Here is a 22,307-nt window from a genome sequence, read left to right as displayed (position 1 = left end):
GAGAGGGGACCACACAAAGGGAACTTAAAAATCCAGAGAGGTTCACTTTGATGTCTTCTGGTTTCACCTCTCACTCAGAATTACAAAGAGGACATCTGTGTGAATGAGTGGAGTGCCTTCTCTGTCATGATCGTTAGAATCCTGGCTCTCTCACCTCTGCTGAGTGGCCCTGGGTGAGTTAGTGCTGTGTACCTCTGTTTCCTCCTCAATAAAATGGAAATGTTAAAGAGCTCTGCCTCAAAAGGTTATAAGGAGGGTTAAATGGAGTAGTCATGTAAAGTATTGAAATCTTTGCCTGGTGCATAGTAAACAGCGGAAAAATAAATACTGGCCATTCTTTTGATCACATCCGGGAGTAGCCACGTCCCTCAGGCCTTCTAGCAGTTGGCCTCTTGACATCATCTTTATTTCTCATTTCTTTTGTTCTTATAGGCAGGGTCACACAAAGGGAAAGGGCTGCTGTGGATGAGGGAGGCTGTTGCCTGCAGAGATAAAGGAGTTTTGTTGTTTTAAACAACTGAGTCATTTTTTTAAACCCTGAATTCCCAGTTGAAACTTGTTTCAGGATAACCGTTTTATGGTCGTCATCCCCAATAAGGTAATTACTGGACCCAAGAAAGTACCAAAAATGGTGGAGCTGAATACATCTGGCTGCCGTGACTAAAGTTCCTTGCAATTCAATGCTTACTTTTCTTGGATTTTTCTTTTGGTTAAAAAAGTCTGACAGCAGTTATAAGACAGAATTAGGATTGGTCTATTTGTACATGTAATTCATCTTATAATCAGATTCACAGATTTGCCTAAAAGATTGGCCTTCTGTCTTGTTCCATCACCTTTTCTGTGCTATGCCTAAAATGGAGACCTTGGACCCAAGTGGTTGAAAAGAATGCATAATTTCAGGTACATGCCTGTGACTGTTGAAAGCCAGCGCTTTCTAGAACGTGAAGATCTGAAGAAGTTTTACCCTTTTCGTTGGTAGCATAGTATAATAGAAGTTACTATAGTAACAGAGAACCTGTTATTTGGCCCATAGAGTTATTCAGCAGAAGAAAAGCAAATCAGTCATGGAGCCATTATGCTTGTTTAAAACCTGAAAAGATGACTATATTTTAATTGAGCAAACGCAGATTGGCAATGTCTTAGAACAGAGAGGGGCACATTGTACTACCTCTAGTTAGGTCCTTTTCACCCAACAGGCTCAGGTTTTTTTTTTAGACAGTCTCGCTCTGTCGCCCAGGCTGGGGTGCAGTGGTGCAATCTCGGTTCACTGCAACCTCCGCCTCCTGGGTTCAAGCGATTCTCCTGCCTCAGCCTCCCAAGTAGCTGGGATTACAGGTGTGTACCACCATGCCCAGCTAATTTTTGTATTTTGTTTTTAGTAAAGATGGGGTTTTCGTAAAGAACTCCCGATCTCAAGTGATCCACCCACCTTGGCCTCCTAAAGTGCTGGGATTACAGGCATCTGGCACTGTGCGCCTGTCCAGCCTCACATTGTCTCACTGGCACACAGCTGTCTCTTCATATTCGCCTGCTGCATGCCTGGTGCTGGCTCTGTGCTGGAGAGGACAGCAAATGCAAGATGGGCTAGTTCCTGTCCTCAGGCAGCGTATGTCTCCTATGTCTCGTGGTTGGGGAGGAGAGCTGAAGGGAGACTTGACCTAATCTCATGGATCAGGAAAGGCTTCCCCAAGGATGTGGCAATCAAGGTGAGACATGAAAAATGAGTGGGAGATCCACAGGTGAAGAGGAGGGAGTGGGGGAGGCACACGCCTCAGGCAGAGTCTACTGAGTGTGCGGAAGCCCTGAGGTGAGTCTGTGCTTCTTTTCAGAACTTAGAATAAAGCTGGGTGTCGGGGCTCTCACTTGTAATTCCAGTCATTCAGGAGGCAGAGGCAGGAGACAAGAGGTTGAGGCTATAGTGAGCCATGGCAGTGCCATTGCATCCTAGCCTGGGCAACAGGGTGAGACCCTGTCTCTTAAAAGAAAGAAAGAACTTGGAAAAGGCCAGAGCACTGTGACAGGGCAAGGGGCTGGCATGAAGTCATTCAGTGAGGGAGGAAAGGGTAGCTGACCTGGTCTTTAAAAGGCCTCAGAAGGCCATGGTAAAGATGGGAAAGGTTTTATGAAAAGGAGTGATATCAAATATGCACGTTTAAAAGAATATGCACTTGGGCTGCTGTGTGGAAAATGGATTCATGACGGTGGGGAACAAGAGGGTGTATAGGGAAATTTGTGTAAGGTTATTGCAGGCGGGAAATCCTGATGACTTTGATCGGGGTGCTGACCCGGTAGGCAGAGAGCCGGACCGGTTGAGCTAGAAACTGGATGTTGCCTCTGTGGCTGGGAGGCAGGTTGGTTGAGAAAGGTATCTGGGTATGCCTGTCAGGCTTCTGGTGTGAGGAACTGGGTGGACCATGGTACTGTACTCTGAGATGAGGGACACTGGAGGGGAGCAGGGTTGACTGCAGGCGTTGGGTAGCTGCAATACATGAAGCCACATTTGCACATGTTGCATTGGAGGTGCTTTCAAGAAGCTCTGATGGAGATGTCACAGGCACAGGGATCTATGACTTCATCTCCGAAGAGAGGCCTGGCCTAGAGATACACTTGTAGCGATCTGTGTCTCAGTGATTGAAGATGGAATGGATGAGATCCAGGGAGATAGCCTCGGAGTAACACCGCGTTCAGAGAGCATGCAAAAGCAGAGTTACCCCACACTCGGCCCCAGTCCCTTCCACTCCCTTCTCTCACCTTCCTTCACCAATCTAATTGATGGACAAAATCTTTGAGCAGTGGAAATGAGGACTGGCCATTGGAGATCCCACACACTCCTTGGCTGAAGGTGGAGTAGTCACAAAGTGGAACCTCCCTCCTTCTCTGCTTTGTCCCTGATGGCACCAACAGGCACCGATATTTTATAGCACTTTATTTCAAAAATACATAAAGTCAGGCCAGGCACGGCAGCTCATGCCTATAATCCCAGCACTGTGGGAGGCCGAGGCGGGCAGATCACTTGAGGTCAGAAGTTCGAGACCAGCCTGGCCAACATGGTAAAACCCTGTCTCCACTAAAAATACAAAAAGTAGCCAGGTGCGGTGATGGACAACTATAATTTCAGCTACTCAGGAGGCTGAGGCAGGAGAATTGCTTGAACCCACGAGGTAGAGGTTGCAGTGAGCTCAGATTGCACCACTGCATTCCAGCCTGGACGACAGAGTGAGATTCTGTTTCAAAAAAAAAAAAAAGGTAAAGTTGGCCAGGTGCAGTGGCTCATGCCTATAATCCCAGCATTATGGGAGGCAGAGGTGAATAGACCAGGAGGTTAGGAGTTTGAGACCAGCCTGGCCAACCTGGTGAGACCTCCATCTCTACTAAAACTACAAAAATTATCCGGGCGTGGTAGTCCCAGCTACTCAGGAGGCTGAGGGAGGAGAATCACTTGAACACAAGAGTCAGCAGTTGCAGTGAGCTGAGATCGCACCACTGCACTCCAGCCTGGTGACTGAGCGAGACTCCATCTCAAAAAAAAAAAGAAGGTAAAGTCAAAAAAAGCTTAGCCATACTTCCTCATTTGTGGTATTTTGTGGTCGCATCCACATGCTCTTCTATTTGTGAACAACAGGAGAAAATGAGCTTGGAGATTCTTGTTCCACATCTTTGTCTATTACCATCATCATCAGCTGGGGATTCGCAGCTGCCCCAGGCATTGGGCTTTCTGAGCTGGGGCTTTTGTGTACAGCTGAGCAAGCGCTCACATGTTGCTCAGGATCACAACAGCATTTGACCCTTGCTCTCCCTCTTGCCCACAGGAAGCCCTGGAATCCTGCCAGACTCGCATTTCTAAGCTGGAGCTCCACCAGCAGGAGCAGCAAGCTCTGCAGACGGACACCGTGAATGCTAAAGTTCTCTTGGGAAAGTGCATCAACGTGGTCCTGGCCTTCATGACAGTCATCTTAGTGTGTGTTTCTACCATTGCGAAATTCGTCTCGCCCATGATGAAGAGCCGCTGCCACATTCTCGGCACCTTCTTTGCCGTGACTCTTCTTGCTATATTTTGTAAAAACTGGGACCATATCCTGTGTGCCATAGAGAGGATAATAATACCAAGATGAAGCCACTGGTTCCTGCCTTCAAGTTCTTTCAAGTTTTTATTTTAAAGAACACTCTGTGCATACTACCAAATTTTACAATGAATGATTATGCTGACTCGTGTGCAAGAAAGACTAGGGCTGTGTGGTGTATGTAAATAACTAGAGTTCTCTTAACTCGGGAGCAGTTGCCAACTCAGTCCTTGTACTTGGTTAAAACGAATCTGTTTGAAAGCTCTCCTACCTTGCTCACTGCCTTAATCAGACCAATTTCCTGCCCATCTGACTAGCCCAGCGTGGTAAACCTCTGTATATTGAGACCTTGGAATAATTGGGTGATCCAGAAGAAAAGAGATCTTTCTCTTAAGTCTTTGTCAGAATTGAGCTTCACGATTGCTAATGGTTGTGTTTTCTGTAAGTCCTATAAAAAGCAAGGATGTGCATGATTCAGGGAATGAAGAACCACAGGCTTGGGCAGTGTGAAACACTGTGGCCTATGGAAACACAGGTCCCTGTGTGATCCACCCCGCTTGTCACCAGGTGACCATAGGTCCCGTCATGTACTCAGTGTCCGCAGCGGTCGTGTGTGACCCTGTAATGTGGAAATCTTACCACACACCTGTTTATCCAGCAAGTCTACCTGAGGGGTGTTGTTACACTTTAAATGGTAAGGCATAGGGATTTATGAATGGGGCTTTTTCTTTCTCATACCCAGGCATCCAACACCTGATTTTACCTGAACTGGCTAGCAAATGCCCAGCCTTCAGAGTGTGCAGCAAGGTTTTCAAATTCCTCATCAGACTGTGACTTTAACATTAATTTGGAATCCTGTGAGCACTACTCTGAAGGTTTGTGTTTTGGCAAATCTTTTTTTGTTTTTTGAGACAGGGTTCTGCTATTATTGCCCAGGCTGGTCACAAACTCCTTGCCTCAAGGTATTTGCCCACCTCAGCCTCCCGAGTAGCCAGGACTGCAGGCACAAGCCACCCTGCCTGGGTGTTTTGGCAAATATTGATTGTGATAAGCCCACCTGGAAGATGTGATTCGCTTTATGTGAGTCATTTTATTCACAGGTCTGTGAGGGACTGCAAAGCTTGCTCAGGAAATGAAAACAGATGATGGTCATGTTGCAGTTCTTCCCTTGAAGGACAACAGAATCATGGCCTATAAAGTTAAAGTGCACTGAGGTGTAGGAACACTGAACACATGAGGAAAAGAGGACACTGGGTGTGACTGAATGGCGGCTAGATTAGTGGGAGCAATTCACCTGGATGAAGATTGAGAGAGTCCTCTTCAGGAAGGGAAAGGCAAGCAAGAATGAAATAAGTCCAGTGTTTGAGCCAAAGTTACCACCTGTCTCTGCTTTTTTTTTCTTTTTTTTTTTTAAGATGGAGTCTTGCTCTGTTGTCCAGGCTGGAGAGCAGTGGTGTGATCTCAGCTCACTGCAGCCTCCGCCTCATGGGTTCAAGCGATTCTCCTGCTTCAGCCTCTAGACTAGCTGAGACTACATGCGCATGCCACCATACCCAGCTAATTTTTTGTATTTTTACAAAATACACCATGTTAGCCAATATGGTGTCGATCTCCTGACCTCATGATCCACCCACCTTGGCCTCTCAAAGTGCTGGGATTACAGGTGTGAGTCACCTCGCCTGCCCGCCACCTGTCTCTTAACATCTCACTGAACCTATGTTTGTAGGTCTTAGGATGCCCACACTGCCTCTGACCTGAAAGCATTCAAATGTTAACATCCCTGTTTGGGGCATACCATTCAGCCCAGATGATGCTTTCCTTTAAATCTGTATCTGTGTGTATATAACAAAGAGGAAGATGTAAGCAATGTTCATGGAAACTGCTGTTGAGCCCCTTGTCCCACCACTGCCACCGTCTGCTGCAGGCAGGAAAGCATGAGAATACATTTTCTTTCAGAAGACATAAAGTCTCCTGGGTTCAAATTAAGTGCAATATTTTTCAAAGAGCTCTTCTTAGGGAAATCTCCTGAAGGAAAAAAATGTGACAGAATGTGCCATAGTCTGAGAGAATGGAATAGTTGAGCATTTAGTATAAGTCTGAGTGTATACGAGTGGGACTCATGCAGCTCAAACTTGCTTTCTTTTTTTTCCAAGTATATAGTTCAGTGGTTTTAGTAAATTTGCCCACTTGTTCAGCCATCACCACTAATTCCAGACCCACGCTTTTTAAAACAATAAATATCATTTCATGGACTCTTTGGTGATAAAGTATTTTGGATTCAGGGAAGAGGGAGTTATCAGTCCCACCCCTATCTCATGGCTATGTCTCCTTTCATTGTCAGACTCCCCCAGCCTCCATGTTGATGTGTATACACTGATCTTTCAAATCCAGGGGACAGATAAGTAGGCCAGGTGGAAGGCAGGGAGGCAGAGAGAATGCTGTTTTTCCTTTAGCTTTTATATTTCAATGGCCAGCATTACCCTTGACCTGTGGGCCTCAGACTCAGTGTGGGCTGAGAGCTGAGTAACTTACACTCCTAAATCAAGCTGGGGACTGGGTGGGCCCCTCTTGGTATCTGTGAATCTTTCCAAGCGTCACTTTGGACACACCAAGGATTGAATGCTGCTGTTAGTTTAGAGATTGAGAGACTTCTAACCCTTGAGGTGAAGGGCTTTGGGAGGGTCCGAGAAGACATAGGCCTCGTTCTCACACCAGCCCACACCATTCCAGTGCTCAGCCTAGCAAGTGTGCTTTAATGCACGCTTCTCAGACCTGTGATCTGTGTATCTTCTCCCCAGTGACGGAAGTAGAGAAGAGAATGGAAAACAGCATACTCCAACCCCTCTAGTCTGGAGCTGTTTTATAGACCCTGCTAGAAAGAAACTAGCTTTATTCTAAAATACTGTAGTCTATAATCCTCCTACCTGGATCATGAATTCCTTTTAAATAATTCATATTTTCATTGACTCTCACTAAATGTCAAATTGCCTTGTTTTCACTTGGATAGGCTCAACCTGCCTGGCATATTTATTTCACAGTCTTGTTGAAAGTTCATGAAACTTTGTACTTTTTAATAAGATGATACACTCAAGGAAACTTTTAATCTCTGCAGTTTATTCTCTTCTTAAGGAATAAACACTCCCACTGCTTGTTCTCTTCAGTGCGTAAAGAGATTAAATGACGTTTTAGAAATATTATAATTAAAAATAGTGACGTAGCTATAACATATGCTGGAATCAGATATTTGATTTATATTTGTGTCAAGTATAATCCTTTCTCCACACCTTTCATTTATAGTAAACATCTGGGGCAAATGCAAAGATGAAAAGTGCTTGTTAGACCAATCAGCACCTGTCACTAGCAGCCATTCCTGAGTGGTTGAAGATGCTGACATTGGATTCTAGCACTGGGTTTATGAGGTGACAGACTCTCCTGTGGGTTTTGAGTTGGTTATTTCAAGCTCAAATTTTGAGTATGATTAAACCAGAGCAACCCCCCCCCACCCCCGGCCAAAAAAAAACCCATAGTAAAACAGCAAGAAAGCACTCCATTGCTGGGTTTGGACAATGAACGTGGGATTAGTCCCAAATTTCCAGCTTGGAATGGTAGCATTTTTGCCTACGTGATCCTGATGTCCTATTGACAGATGGAAATCTTCTGAAACTCTGTCTCATTTTATCCGGTGAGGCTGTTACTCTTCTCTGTCAATTAGCATTCATGTGGTTTTTGCTCTTTCCAGCTCTGTCACTCTTGTTTTCATTTAAATATTGCCACACTCTGTGTGTTTATTGCCTTGCCATTTCTCTAGCATATCAGGTTTAATTATGGGTTCAGTAATAATGAGGAACTAGCTTCCCTCAGGCGACTAATTACTTTTGTCTTTTTTGGTCGGATTGTACAAAATTATTTTGCATTGAATGGGAACATTTTTGCAGTGAATCCAGATATAGTTGTATTGGTTTGGAAAAACATTTAAATATATTTATTCATAGGAACATGTGTGATTAAAGAACTTACTTTGCATGTTTCTGTAATTCTGAGGAGTGTGCTGGGAAGAAATGAGTGGAAGAAATGGCATCACTTAAAATTCAGGGTTTATGTGGAGAAGTGTTTTAAGGTTAGCGCATATACAAAGGAACGAGTTGGTTTAAAAAGACAAATCACTGCAAAGAATGAAATTGGCTTATTCACATCAAAAGTAGATGTTAAAAAATATGAAACAACTAACCTATAGTTTTCTGAAATCAGTACAATTATCTTTATAAGAAGCTAGAAAGTAATGTACCTTGATTGTTTTAGGAATGATTTATGTGTTGCAATTTTAATTTATTTAAAGCATGTCTGCTGTGTTTGTCCTAAGAGAAATGTTTCAACAAAACGTGCTCTGTGTTTAAGATATGTTTAGGCAGTAGTTCAACTCTGAAAGTAGAAACTGGAAATGTTTATTGTGAGATTTGTTGCGGAATTTCCATTTTGTGAGTTACTACATAGTTTCATGTCAGCCTAAAATTGTAAATTCCCTGTAGATCTCCACCCCATTGTGGTGTCATCAATGAATTCAAAGCCGGTGCCATTATTTTTTTAAATAAACACTTGATGTTAGCTTTGGTGTTAAATAAAGAGGTAGCTTTCTTAAATTTTCACATTTGTTGGAGGCCATCTCAGTAGCAAATGTGTGTGTGTGACCAATTTTTTAATAGATTTTCGTTTTTAGAGCACTTTCAGGTGCTCTAAAATTCACAGCAAAATTGAGCAGAAGGTACAGAGATTTCTCTTATAACTCCTGCCCCAGATAGGTATCGCTTCCCTCCATGTGAGCGACGTCTCCCACCAGAGTGGTGCTGTTGTTAGAACTGATAAACCTGCATTGACACACATCACTATCATCCAAAGTTCATAGTTTAGGGCTCATGGTATTGTCATTCTGTGGGTTTGGACAAATGTATGACTACGTGTATCCCCTATTACAGTATCACATAGAATAGTTTCCCTTCCCTAAAAATCCTCTGCTCCATCTATTTGTCCCTCTCTCCCCCTGTAATCAACTTTTAAACGAATCTTAAGTCTTCTACATAGTAGGAAGTTGGCGGTATGTGGCCTGTCGCTTGAGCCCTGGCAGGAGGAAGGGTGGTTTATTCACCGTCGTGCTAGCAAACATGTCCTTGTGTTGAAAAGAGGAAGTGATGGGGAGGACAAAGCAGAGCCTTTATGAGCTGGAATGGGACAACTAGGACAATGCCAATCTGGGCAGGCACAGGGCGGTAGCACAGGAGGGAGCAGATGCCTGACTCGAGCAGGCAGCTTCATGGGCTGTCTCCGGATTGTCTGGGGCTTTGGTGTCTACAATGCACTTGATTTTCATAGTGTGTGAACTCATATGAACTAGTCCAGTGATACAGATACCAATGCTAGTCCTACCAATGCTAGTTCCCCTTTATCCTCAGGGGATGCCTGAAACCTCAGATAGAACTGAACCTTGTATATATAATTTTTCCTAAAATACACACTTATGATAAAGTTTAACTTATAAATGAGACACAGTAAGAGATTAATGACTAAAAATAAAATAGATTAGGACCATATACTGCAAAAAAGTAACATATTACTGGAGCACAAGCAGTTCATCTGATAACTGAGACTGCTGCTAAGTGACTCATGGGTGGGAAGCGTCTACAGGGATGTCCAATGTTTTGGCTTCCCTGGGCCACACTGGAAGAAGAATCATCTTGGGCCACACATACAATACCCCAACATGACAGCTGATGAGCTGAAACAAAATCACAAAAAAATCTCATAATGTGTTGAGAAAGTTTACAGTTTGTGTGGGGCTGCAGTCATAGCTGTCCTGGGCCGCATGCAGCCCGTGGGCTGTGGATTGAACCAGCTTGGTCTACAGCATGGATACACGGGACGAAGGAAGGATTCAGGTCCCAGTTGGGACAGTACAGGATAGCGCCAGATTGGAATGGCACACAATGTAAAACTTAACAGTTGCTTATTTCAGGAATTTTTCTGTTTTTTTTTTTTTTTTTTTTGAGACGGAGTCTTGCTCTGTCACCCAGCCTGGAAAGTAGTGGCACCATCTCGGCTCACTACAACCTCCGCCTTCCAGGTTCAAAGGATTCCCCTGCCTCAGCCTCCTGAGTAGCTGGGATTACAGGTGCCTGCCACCATGCCCGGCTGATTTTTTGTATTTTTAGTAGAGACGTGGTTTCACCATGTTGGCCAGGATGGTCTCGAACTCCTGACCTCAGGTGATCCGCTCTCCTTGGCCTCCCAAAGTGCTGGGACTGCAGGGGAGAGCTATTGCGTCCAGCCGATAGAAAATATTTTAACTCCAGTAGCCCATGCTGTGTCCTGGAAAATGGAGCATAACTGAATATTTGGAAATCTTATGGGAACAACTGTTATTTTGCACACTATTGTCATTTGATGTCTGAAGATCAATACAGACAATGAAAGTGATTGAATGAAATATGTGTCCAGCCCAGCATATTCCCAAAGGTTGCATTAGGGACAACACCTTACCAATTCTACATTTCTCCGAAAAAATAAAAGAAATGGGGAAAAGTTCTGTTAGTTGGTTTCAAGCTTCATTAAGCATAGTGCTACAGAATAAAGCAATATTTCCCAGTTTGGAGTGATATATGGATTTTTTTCTTTTTTGAGATGGGGTCTCATTTTGTCACCCAGGTTGGATGTGCAGTGATGCCATTATAGCTCATTGCAGCCTTCATCTCCCAGGCTCAAGTCATCCTCCCTCCTCAGCCTCCCAAACAGCTGGGACTACAGGTGAGTGCTGCCATGCCCAGCTAATTATTTTATTTTATTTTTTTATAGACAGGATCTTACTTTGTTGCTCAGGCTGGTCTTGAACTCCTGGGCTCAAGTGATTCTCCCACCTTGACCTCCCAAAGTGTTGGGATTATAGGCGTGAGCCACCATGCCCCACCAGGACTTCTAATATTAGAAATTATTTTGGGTTGGGCACTGTGGCTCATGCCTGTAATTCCAGCACTTCGGGAGGCTGCAGTGGGAGGATTCCTAGAGCTCAGGAGTTCAAGACCAGCCTGGGCAACACAGTAAGACCCACTTCTCAAAATATAAAAAGAAAAAGAAGTTATCTTGTACATCTGAGGAGGTCCATAGTCCCATTTGACAAAGTAACTTAAAGTCTTAATAGCATTTAATAATAGCCTTTTAAAATTTGCAATTAAGTTTGTGAACATCTGCAGTCCCACAACTCTAGTCCAACTAGAGTTGTTTTCTAGTAGGTGTGATTATGAGATGTAGAAATCTATGGTTCACATAAGGAACATGGCAATCAATACCAAACAGCACCTTTCTGGGCATTCATAGATCAGGAACGACACCTGGCAGTCTTCAACATTTACTGCGTACAATGTGCTGTGCCAGGCGCTTTACTTGCACTATCAAATGTAATCATTCCAGCACCCAACAAGACAGGCACTACAGATGAAGAAACTGTGATTCAGAGAGGTAAAATAATGAGCAGCACCATGCAGCAGGTACTAGGGGAGCCCCAAGCTTGTGTTTCTCTAGCCTACCCAGTGACCACTACCCTATACTGTAGTAGAAGGAACTGAGCAACTGGCTTCTTGTCAGTCGGGGCTCACTTTAATCCTAGGACTGTAGCAGTCAGTCATGTGGCTGAAAATTGTGCGTTTCCACCTTCACGCTGCTGGCCATACTAGGTAAGGGGAGAGATACCTGAAGCCAGCATCCTTGATTTTTGAAGAGCCGTGAGCTGACAGATTTGTGGATAAAGAGAATGGAAAGCTATCATTACAGAAACTTTTACACCCTCCCTGGCTTCCTGAAATTCTTGAGGTTTGTAATTGGCAGTTGACGCAGCTGAGTGTTTTTCAGCTTTTTTGCTCGGCTCTGAGACAGTGACGTCTCTGGTGGCTTCTGCTCTGAGGCTGCATGACATCTGTTACCATCTGCGGTGGCTACCTCAGAAATCTCTCTTCTTGCTAAGCCAGCCAGAATCTCTCCCTTGCCAGGCCTTTAACTTGACTAAAGCGGTTAACAGGAACATGCGTCAGCCATGTTAACAGCTGTTTTGTTGGTGGTTACTCCACTCTGGCTTAGTGCTGAGAAGTTTTTTTTCTGGTCTGCTTAAAAATAAGCCACTGAATATTAGAAAGAAAATAGTCAGCCAGGCGCAGCAGCTCATGCCTGTAATCGCAGCACTTTGGGAAGCTGAGGCAGGAGGATCACCTGAGGTTGGGAGTTGGAGACCAACCTGACCAACATGGAGAAATCCAGTCTCTACTAAAACTACAAAATTATCCAGGTGTTGTGGTACATCCCTGTAATCCCAGCTACTCAGGAGGCTGAGGTAGGAGAATCGCTTGAACCCGAGAGGCGGAGGTTGCAGTGAGCCGAGATCCCGCCATTGCACTCCAGCCTGGGCAACAAGAGTGAAACTCCATCTCATTAAAAAAAAAAAAGAAAATAAAGTCATGTACTTTCTGGTCTGTACTAGGAGTGAGGGACTCCATTTGCTAAAGAAGCTCTCAGAGGCCTGGATCCTTCTCTGATTCTAGGACTGTCAACGTCACAAGCAACAATGCTAACCCAGCCTTCTACCAGGAGTTTCCTCCTGATAGTGCTTTTGAATTCTCTTCCTTCATCGTATTTCTTCTGTGTTTTGATGCCCAGGTCTTGTAGCTCCAGGGAACAGTGAGCTGTAAGACCCCAAAGCTTAGGCCACAAGCAGAAGTATATACATCGCCACACACAGTGGCTTAAGCCAGCAGAGACGCAAAGGCATGCTTGGATTCAGAGAGGTGGCTGTCCCCAAACATGGTCAGAATTGTTGCAAGGTGACTTCCTGCCATGCATTGTCAACAAGAAACAATTGCCTAAGAAAACCCATGGAGGCCAGGTGAGGCAGCTCACGCCTGTAATCCCAGCATTTGGGGAGGCTGAGGCAGGTGGATCACTTGAGGTCAGGAATTCGAGACCAGCCTGCCCTATATGATAAAACCCTGTCTCTACTAAAAAAAAAAAAAAAAAAAAAAAAAAAAAAAGCCAAGCATGGTGGTGCATGCCTGTAGTCGCAGCCACTTGGGAGGCTAAAGCAGGAGAATTGCTTGAACCCAGGAGGTGGAGGTTGCAGTCCAGCCTGGTGACAGAGTGAGACTTTGTCTCAAAAAAAGAAAGCAAGCAAGTTCATGGAAACCATGAATAAGAAGGAAAGGAGGAGAACCATTTAGTCAATAAGCAATTATTCTCAAAAGAGAAGTGGAGGGATTCAGGAGGCCAGTGGCTGGCTCTCTGGGTGAGCTGCAGAGTGGCAGCTGTGTCCTTGGAGCTGATGGGGATCCTGCCTGGCCAGCTGCCCTCGGTCTTCTGGGTTTCTGGTTCACAAACTCATTTGTGGCCTCCCTGGGGATATTGACTCTGTGCAGGCTCCAAGCCAAGCTAGGGGGTGCTTGGTGGCCTCAGTGGACCCTTTCTACTGGGGACAGACTGAGCTGTCCGGCAGGGCAGAATGTTTCAGCTCCTTGGCAGCTGTCTGTGCTTGAATGTAAATCACTACATTTGCTTTCTCTTGTCAGGGATATTCTTGTCAGAGTGAATCCATTAGCATGAATCAATTTCACAGGTGTGGGCACCTAATAAACTGATAAAGGCATTTCTGAACTCCACGACATGTGGGAAGCCCAGTTCAAAACTGGGGGCTTTCCCCTTAATGGCAATTTGATCAAATGAGGGTGAAGGGATGAGAAGGGTGTTTCTCCTCTCAGAATCTCCCCTTCCTAAACTGTTAACTGCCCAGGATTATAGGAACTAGATAAGATAGTAGATGCTCAATAAATGCATTACATTATTGAAGGCCTGGGGTGCAAGGGCCTTCAGTAATTTAATGCATCAATTAATTAGATTACTTATTTATTTGAGGCAGAGTCTCGCTCTGTTGCCCAGGCTGGAGTGCAACCTCTGCCTCCCAGATTCAAGCTATTCTCCGCCTCAGCCTCCCAAGTAGCTGGGACCACAGGCATGCACCACCATGCCTGGCTAATTTTTTATGTTTTTAGTGGAGATGAGGTTTTACCACATTGCCCAGGCTGGTCTCAAACTCCAGGCCTCAAGTGATTTGCCCATCTTGGCCTCCCAAAGTGCTGGGATTACAGAATTTAATGCATTTATTGAGCACCTATTACGTGCCATGCACTGTTCTAGGCACAGAGTGTAAAACACTGTTCCTATCCTCGTGGAGGTTACATTCTGGTGAGGGAGGAGTCAGATGGAAATATGATAGTATTTGGAAGGGGGAAGGCCCATGCTCTTGACATGTTAAACTTAACTTGATATGCTTACAGAGAAAATGAACTTCCTAAGTGTTTCTTTGAATTTTCACAGATAGTTGTACAGCATAGCTGAATAGACTCTTCCACGGTGGAAATATTTCTGGGTCAGAGAGACTCAACACAACAGCAGGAGTACTGAGAAGACCTGGGGTGGTTCTGGTTGGAAAGGGGATGAGATGCTCCTGGTACTCCTGCTCCAGTGTTTTTGGCCCTAACTGAATAACATGCAAATGAGCACCTGAGGCTGAGTCAGCAATGAGCAACCCCCTCTGCGGGACACCCAGCCCTGAGGCAAACACAGGGCTGCCCCTATGGACTCCTGCACCCCTGAGGCCTTCCGCAGCAGCCTCTGCACCTGACCCCCGGCCCTTGCTCATGCCACCTGCCCAGTCAGAATTCCAGGTCAGGCCAGCGGCTCGTCACACCTGCCCAGGCCTCAGGGCTCTACTGATGAAAACAACATTCTGGAAGACTGGGACCTCCGTGCTTCTACCCACAGCAAGTGCTGAGTTAACCGCTGCCTTTCCTGACACCCTCATGCTCAATAGCTTCCCTTCTGCAGAGAGCTGGGGTCCCCACTTCATCAGGCTCTCCCCTCGGTTATCCCTCCTTCTTCACGCTTCTCCATCCCTCTGCCCAAGACAGACTATCCCACGTGGGCCCCTGCCTCTTCTCAGAGCCGGCCCCTCCTTTATCACATCTGTTTTCCAATGGGTTCTTGTCAGCATCCCCAAATGTCCAGCCCCTGCTGTCCCAAACCCACTTTTATGATCCTGCATTTCCTCAATCACTACTCCTTTTCTTCCCTGTTACTACCACATTTCTTAAAAGAATAGTTTCCGCTCCTGTCTCCCAGGATTTCTTAATCCACTAAAAACTAGTGTCAACCCCTAACACTCCCCTAAAACTTCTCTCAGTGGGGTCACCCAGGATCCATTTGTACCTCGGGTGCATGCATCACAGGCTGTGTTTTTACTAAACTTCTAGTCATTTCCCTTTGCAGTGCTCCCTCCCGTCTGAGACATTTTGCTTCCCTTGGGTATTTTCTTTTCTTTCTTTCTTTTTTTTTTTTTTTTTTCCTGAGTCAGAGCCTAACTCTGTCCCCCAGGCCTGCAGTGGAGCTCACTGCAGCCTCTGCCTCCCAGGTTCAAGCAATCCTCCTGCCTCAGCCTCCCAAGTAGCTGGGATTACAGGCATGCCACCACGCCCAGCAAATTTTTGTATTTTTAGTAGAGATGGCATTTCACCATGTAGGCCAGGCTGGTCTCGAACTCCTGACTTCAAGTGATCTGCCTGCCTTGGCCTCCCAAAGTGCTGGGGTTACAGGTTTGAGCCCCTGCACCAGCCATTGGGTATTTTCTTGATCAGCTCTCTGGTTCTCCCACCACCTCTTGACCACCTTCTGGTCTTCTTGGGCTGCATGATCTCCATCCATCCCACGGCCTTTGCACAGACTCCTCATGAATCAGCCATCATTTCTAAAACCCCACCATCTCTATGTAGCAGTACCTTCCTCTTTTCTGAGCCACAGACTGTATTTCTATTTCCCCTTCATCTCTACAGAGACATCCTTAGAGCACCTCAAAATATAAAACCAACCTCATTTTTTTGCCCTTACTTCAAATCTGCTCTGTCTACACTGCCTCATTTCATAAAGGCACCAACACCATCCATTCATTCACCCACCCATGCTGGAATCTTAAAGCCGTTCCTCCTGTTTCTAACCAGTGCCGTCAAATCATGTCAAACTCTACCTTCTAAAGACACCCGAAACTTGTTCACCTTACTCTTTCCTGCCTTGATTCAGGGCACCGTGATTCCCCCCAGGAGAGTTGTAACAGTCTCTTATGTGGTCCTCGGAGTTCAGTTTTGCCCATACCCAAGCCACCCACCATGTAACCTACCTGTGAGATCTAAAATGCAAATCAAATTGTCTTTTTTCACTGTTTAAACATTTCAGGCCCGGCACGGTGGCTCACGCCTGTAATCCCAGCACTTTGGGAGGCGGAGGCAGGTGGATCACGAGGCCAAGAGATCGAGACCATCCTGGTCAACACGGTGAAACCCCGTCTCTACTAAAAATACAAAAAATTAGCTGGACATGGTGGTGCGCACCTGTAATCCCAGCTACTCAGGAGGCTGAGGCAGGAGAATTGCCTGGACCCAGGAGGCGGAGGTTGCGGTGAGCCGAGATTGTGCCATTGCATTCCAGCCTGGGTAACAAGCCGAGATCGCGCCATTGCACTCCAGTCTGTCTCAAAAAAAAAAAAAAAAAAAATTTCAGTGGCTCCTCCTGCTCGGGTGGTCGTGTCTGAATTTCTGAGTGAAGCCCACTAGCTTCCCAGTATACTGGAGCCCATGCAGTGCCCCAGCCTCATCTCCCATCCCCTGTTCTACGCTCCACACAACAAGCACTGAGCCCACTTTGCTAATTCATGCCCTTGGGTGACACACAAGCACCTTCTTCTCCCTGCAATCACATTTCTTCCCTCCTTCAAGACTTTTCAGATGTGAGCTCTGCAAAGCCCTCATGTCTTCTGCTGCCTCTGTATTCTGTAAAGGAGTGCTCTCTTAACACCTTTATCCTAGTTATTGAGAAGTGTTTCTTTTAGGTCTGCTCCTGAAGTAAACAGTGAGTTCGTTTTGGCCAGAGCACGCCCTTACTATTTCACTCATCTTGACCTTCCACAGGACCTTGCCAAGTGTCAGGCACATCTGTAGTTGGTGTTGAATCAAAGCAATGAGCAAAGCAGCCCATACTATGAGAATGAAATATCTGGCCGGCTCGGTGGCTCACGCCTGTAATCCCAGCACTTTGGAAGGCCAACGCAGGTAGATCACTTGAGGTCAGGAGTTCAAGATCAGCTTAGCCAACATGGTGAAACCAACCCCATCTCTACTAAAAAAAAACACAAAAACAAAAACAAAATATTAGCCAGACATAGTGGCAGGTGCCTGTAATCCAAGCTACTCAGGAGGCTGAGGCAGGAGAATTGCTTGAACCTAGGAGGCGGAGGTTGCAGTGAGCCAGGATGGTACCACTGCACTCCAGCCTGGGGGACACTGTGAGACTCTGTCTCAAAAAAAGAGAAAAAAGAGAAGATATCTAATGGTGCTATTTTCTTTTGCCCCTAGATTGTGAGCACTTGGTGGGCTGGGAGTATGTCTTTTTCTTATCTGCCATACGTAGACAGCTGGTGTTCAATAAACAGTTGATTATGATTGGGTCTACTCAAACCTTCCAAAACCCCCTCCCAATGCAAAGGGATAAAGATAACTCTAATGCTGCCACTTCTGAACGGCTCTTTGACTTCACTTTACCTGATACTGACCTTTACCTCACCATGCCCTTCCCATTCTCCCCGCACCCCATACTAGGAGGAACTCTGGGCTATAAAGCTGATCTCATAAAATTTGCTGGAGTCTGAAGTCCACCCTAGCTAAAAAGAGAGCACAGCCCAGAGCCCAGCCCAGGCCGGCTTCAGGTACTTTCCACTTTTATTGAAATTATGGCCACATTTCTGGAATCAAAACAGGGAAACATGACTTATAAAGAACTTTTAAATGATAAAGGGAACAAGTTCCTCTTCATGGAATATGTCATTTTCCAGGCCTGGCTTAGGAGCTTTACGTGTCATCTCACTACATCCTCACAGCAGCCCTAAGAAGAAGCTGCTGCCATCTTCTCATTTTATACATGAAGGAGCAAGAGGCAATGGTGCTGAAATGGTGGAGAAATGGTACAGAAATCATGGAACTGGAAATCAAAAACTCCTGTCTGATGCCACACGATCAGGTCACTTCCCGGGCATGAAGCAATCTGTGACATGCCTTTGGGATCCTGAATTAGCAGAATTTCTGGGATTTTAGTGATTTACAAGAACACTATAAAATTAGTAGTATTTCTATACAATAACAGCAAATTACCTGAAAGAGAAATTCAGAAAATTCCATTAACAATAGCTACCAAAAATTAAAATACTTAGGAATAAACTTAAGGAGGTGGAAGATCTGTACACTGGAAACTAGCAACTGCTGATGAAAGAGATTCAACAAGACACAGATAAGTGGAAAGTTATCTCATGCTCATGGATTGGAATACTTATTATTGTTAAAATATCCATACTACTCAAAGCAATCTACAGATTCAATGAAATACCGATCAAAGCATCAATGATATTCTTTCCATAAATAATAAAAAATACAGTTACAAAATATATATGGGAATCACAAAGACTGCAAATAGTCAAAGCAATCTTGAACAGAAAGAACAAAGCTGGAGCCAACACATTACCTGACTTTGAAATATATACAAAACTATAGTAAACAAAACAGCATGATCCTGCCGTAAGAACAGACATATAGACCAGTGGAACAGAATAGAGAGCCCAGAGGCAGAATATTAAAAATTTAGAATTTCTGATTTTGAGTTTTCTAGGATGTTTGAAAGCCATCATCTCAGAATAGGATGGCCAGAAGTTATAGAGAGGGACCCAGCCTTTACTTATAGTTATGCAGCCCTCCCAAGGCTGGGATCTCTCTCTCTTTGGAACCTCTTTGGAACGTCAGGAGCTTGAAGATTCCCACTGGGCACAAGGAAGTTGAAATCTGCTCCCAGATTCTAGTACTTTATATTTATACATTATTAGTAAATCAATAAATATATAATATATAATAACATATACTACATATTTAGGGTATCTAGTTTATATATGTAAGTAATTTCATTGGTTTAAATTTTGAAGTGATCATAAACTTAGTGAAAAGTTGAATGTTTCATACAAAGATTTATATTTTTCCTGAACCATTTGAGAGTAACCGTCAGTTGCCAACCTGATATCCAGTCACATGCAGGTACTTTAATGTGCAATTCCTGCAGATAAAGACACTCTCCTTCATAACTGTAACCCAGCCATCAGAATCAGGAAGGTAAATTGATGTCTTACTTGACATCCAGTCCTCAGACCCTATTCAAGTTTCACCAATTGTCCCACTAATTGCCTTTGCAGCAAAATAGCCTAGTTCAGAATTACAGGTTAAATTTCGTTATCTCTTTTGTCTCCTGAATGAAATAGTTCCTCCATCTTTCCTTGACTTTCATGATCATGGCACTTTTGAAGACTATCGGCCAGTTTTTCTGTATAATGTCCCTCAGTCTGGTATTTCCTCATGATCAGACTCAACTTATCACATCTTTGGCTAGAACATTGCAGAAATGACACTGTTCTCATTGCACTCTGTCACACAGGGCTCAGTTTCCATTTGTTCCATTACTGATTATTTTCCTTTGATTCCTTAATTCAGGTGTCTTCCAGCCTCCTTCACTGTAGAGATATTTTGTCCCCCTGAGTAATGAATGAGTATTTAGTGGAGAGATATGTTGTACCTCCCATTTCTCACCAAACTTTCAGTTTATTCATTTATTTGTTAATGTTGGTGTGGAATAATGATTTCCTATTTCATTCATACGGTTGTAATCCATGATTATTATTCATTTTAATAATAAGTTGAACCCTGTACAGCTGAGGGAACTCATTTAAGCAATCTTGTGTGTCCTTTTGTCATGTCCTCATTATTGTTTGAGCAAGTACCCCCTTGCTTTTTGGTACAAGGTGCTCCAGGCCCATGTTGTACTTTCCTTACCCTAAACCTAGAACGGACCATTCTTGCAAGGAGCCTGGGTTGCATTTTAAAGCCAAGATCTGGGTCCTAGGTTTGCTTTATTATTAGGGCATCACCACTCCCAGGCCCTCATAGTAGACAGAGGTAGGGAATACATACAGTGTTTGTATATGGATATATGTATGTGTGTATAGTATGTAATGATATAGGTACATACACATACATCTGTTATGGCCTGAGTGTTTGAGGCTCCCAAAATTCATATGTTGAAGCCCTAATCCCCATTGTGATAGCATTTGGAAATGGGGCTTGTGAGAAGTAATTAAGGTTAAATTAGGTTATTAGGGTGAGGTCTTCATGATGGGATTGGTGGCCTTTTAAGAAGAGAGAGCATGGCTGGGCGAGGTGGCTCACACCTGCCCTTTGGGAGGCCAGGGCAGGTGGATCACTTGAGGTCAAAAGTTTGAGACCAGCCTGGCCAACATGGTGAAACCCTGTCTCTACTAAAAACACAAAAAATTAGCTTGGCATGGTAGCACACGCCTGTAGTCCCCGCTACTCGGTAGGCTGAGACAGGAGAATTGCTTGAACCCCAGAGGCAGAAATCGCAGTGAGCTGAGATTGTGCCACTGCACTTTAGCCTGGGCAACAGAGCGAGAATTTATCTGGAAAAAAAAAAAAAAAAAAAAAAAAAAGCAGCACTCTCTCTTTCTTTCTGTCCCACGTGAGGACTCCATGTGAAGGTAGGAAGCACACCAGGAAGAGGGCCTTTGCCAGGAACAGAATTAGCCAGCATCTTGATCTCGGACTTCCCAGTCTCCAGAACTATGGGCAATGCATGTCTGCTGTATAAACCATCCAATCTGGGGTATTTTATGATAGTAACCTGAGCTAACACGACGTCTGTATTTGTTTATACATATATTCATTTATATGCAAATTTAAATCTCTGCTGATTTCTGCATCTGTCTCTATGTTGAAAATCATGAGTGCACACTAATACCTCCAATACCAGTCAATACCTTTGGGGTCATTCAAGTTTTCCTTTCCATGTTTGAAACATTTTCTCCTACAGTGAAAGCATGGACTCATCGTCTCTGACATATTTATTCATGTTCTCCACTCCCTCTTATAACAAATTTCCCATCTCTGGTGCCCACATCTCCTCCATGTGGTGATGGTTGGGCACTAACACTCAGTGCTGACTGCCTCACCCTACTTGGGTCTGAGGCAACCTTGCTGGTGGCCCAGTGCATGCATGTCCCCGCCACCCTCTCTGGCTTTGACACATGCTCCAGGCTGCCCACTTAAGGAAGCCTTCTTCCACCCTGCTGGACTGATAACTCTGCTGGGTACCTTCTCCCCTGTGTCCTCCTCCCCATGCCCAAGCTCAGCCACCTAGCTCTAGGCCACCAGCCCCTCCCACCCTCAGTCCCTGCCTTGCTCTGTTCTACTAATCACTAATGGCTTTAAAACTGAATTATTCAGGAAGGAAAGGGAACAAGGAGAGGAAGAGCATTCTATTGTGAGTTTTTTCCTGATTATTTTAGTAATAGAAAATGACTTGGAGACATTGGGGAAATAGCGAAGAGACAGAGAAAAAGATAAAAATCCACATTAATTCTTCCACCCAGAGAAAACCATTATTATCCCTTTCCCTCCAAAAACATTAAACTTAAACAAAACAACCTCCAACCCCATCCCCACCCGCCAAACTCATAGTTTCCTCAGTAGAGGAAAGAATAGATGCACAAGCCAGGCGCGGTGGCTCACGCCTGTTATCCCAGCACTTTGGGAGGCTGAGGCAGGCGGATCACCTGAGGTCAGGAGTTTGAGACCAGCCTGGCCAATGTGGTGAAACCCCGTCTCCACTAAAATTACAAAATTAGCTGGGCATGGTGGCATGTGCCTGTAATCCCAGCTACTCAGGAGGCTGAGGCAGGAGAATTGCTTGAACCCAGGAGGTGGAGGTTGCAGTGAATTGAGACTGTGCCATTGCACTCTAGCCTGGACGACAGAGCATGACTCTGTCTCAAAAAAAAAAAAAAAAAAAGAGTATATGCACATGGCTGAAAAATTCAGAAGTCACTTTTCTTCCTGCCTAGATCCCCAGGACCCCTCCCCAGATGCAATTGCCGATGTCTGTGTATTGTGTATTCTTCCAGCTATTTTCTATACATATATATGTTTATTCCATTTCTCAACCAAATTGGACTTTTACCTTTCTTACATATTTCCTCTTAGTCTTTTTTGCTCTGCATGTATATAATCTAACAAAATA

At 44.6% G+C, this 22,307-nt stretch overlaps 1 protein-coding gene across 9 annotated transcripts in view; it reads left to right on the top strand.

The window, feature by feature from the left end:
* The window catches only part of TMCC3 (transmembrane and coiled-coil domain family 3), a 369,795-nt gene that overhangs the window by 303,610 nt on the left and 43,878 nt on the right, over nt 1-22,307 (top strand). For 7 of the 9 annotated variants that reach the window (XM_035257309.3, XM_035257311.3, XM_002752864.6 and 4 more), the window contains exon 4: nt 3,810-8,702. The exons of 1 other annotated variant lie outside the window; for it this stretch is intronic. In XM_035257309.3, the coding sequence (XP_035113200.1) occupies nt 3,810-4,112 (303 nt within the window). In that variant the 3' untranslated portion in view covers nt 4,113-8,702. Of the gene's footprint in view, nt 1-78; nt 1,221-3,809; nt 8,703-22,307 lie in introns of those variants that run through there. One more of the 9 variants, XM_078337079.1, reaches the window with a different exon arrangement.

This window comes from Callithrix jacchus, chromosome 9, assembly GCF_049354715.1.
Source record: "Callithrix jacchus isolate 240 chromosome 9, calJac240_pri, whole genome shotgun sequence".
In the NCBI taxonomy this organism is placed as follows: Eukaryota; Metazoa; Chordata; class Mammalia; order Primates; family Cebidae; genus Callithrix; species Callithrix jacchus.
The sequence above is the reverse complement of the archived record's forward strand: the minus strand, read 5'-3'. Positions and strand labels throughout refer to the sequence as shown.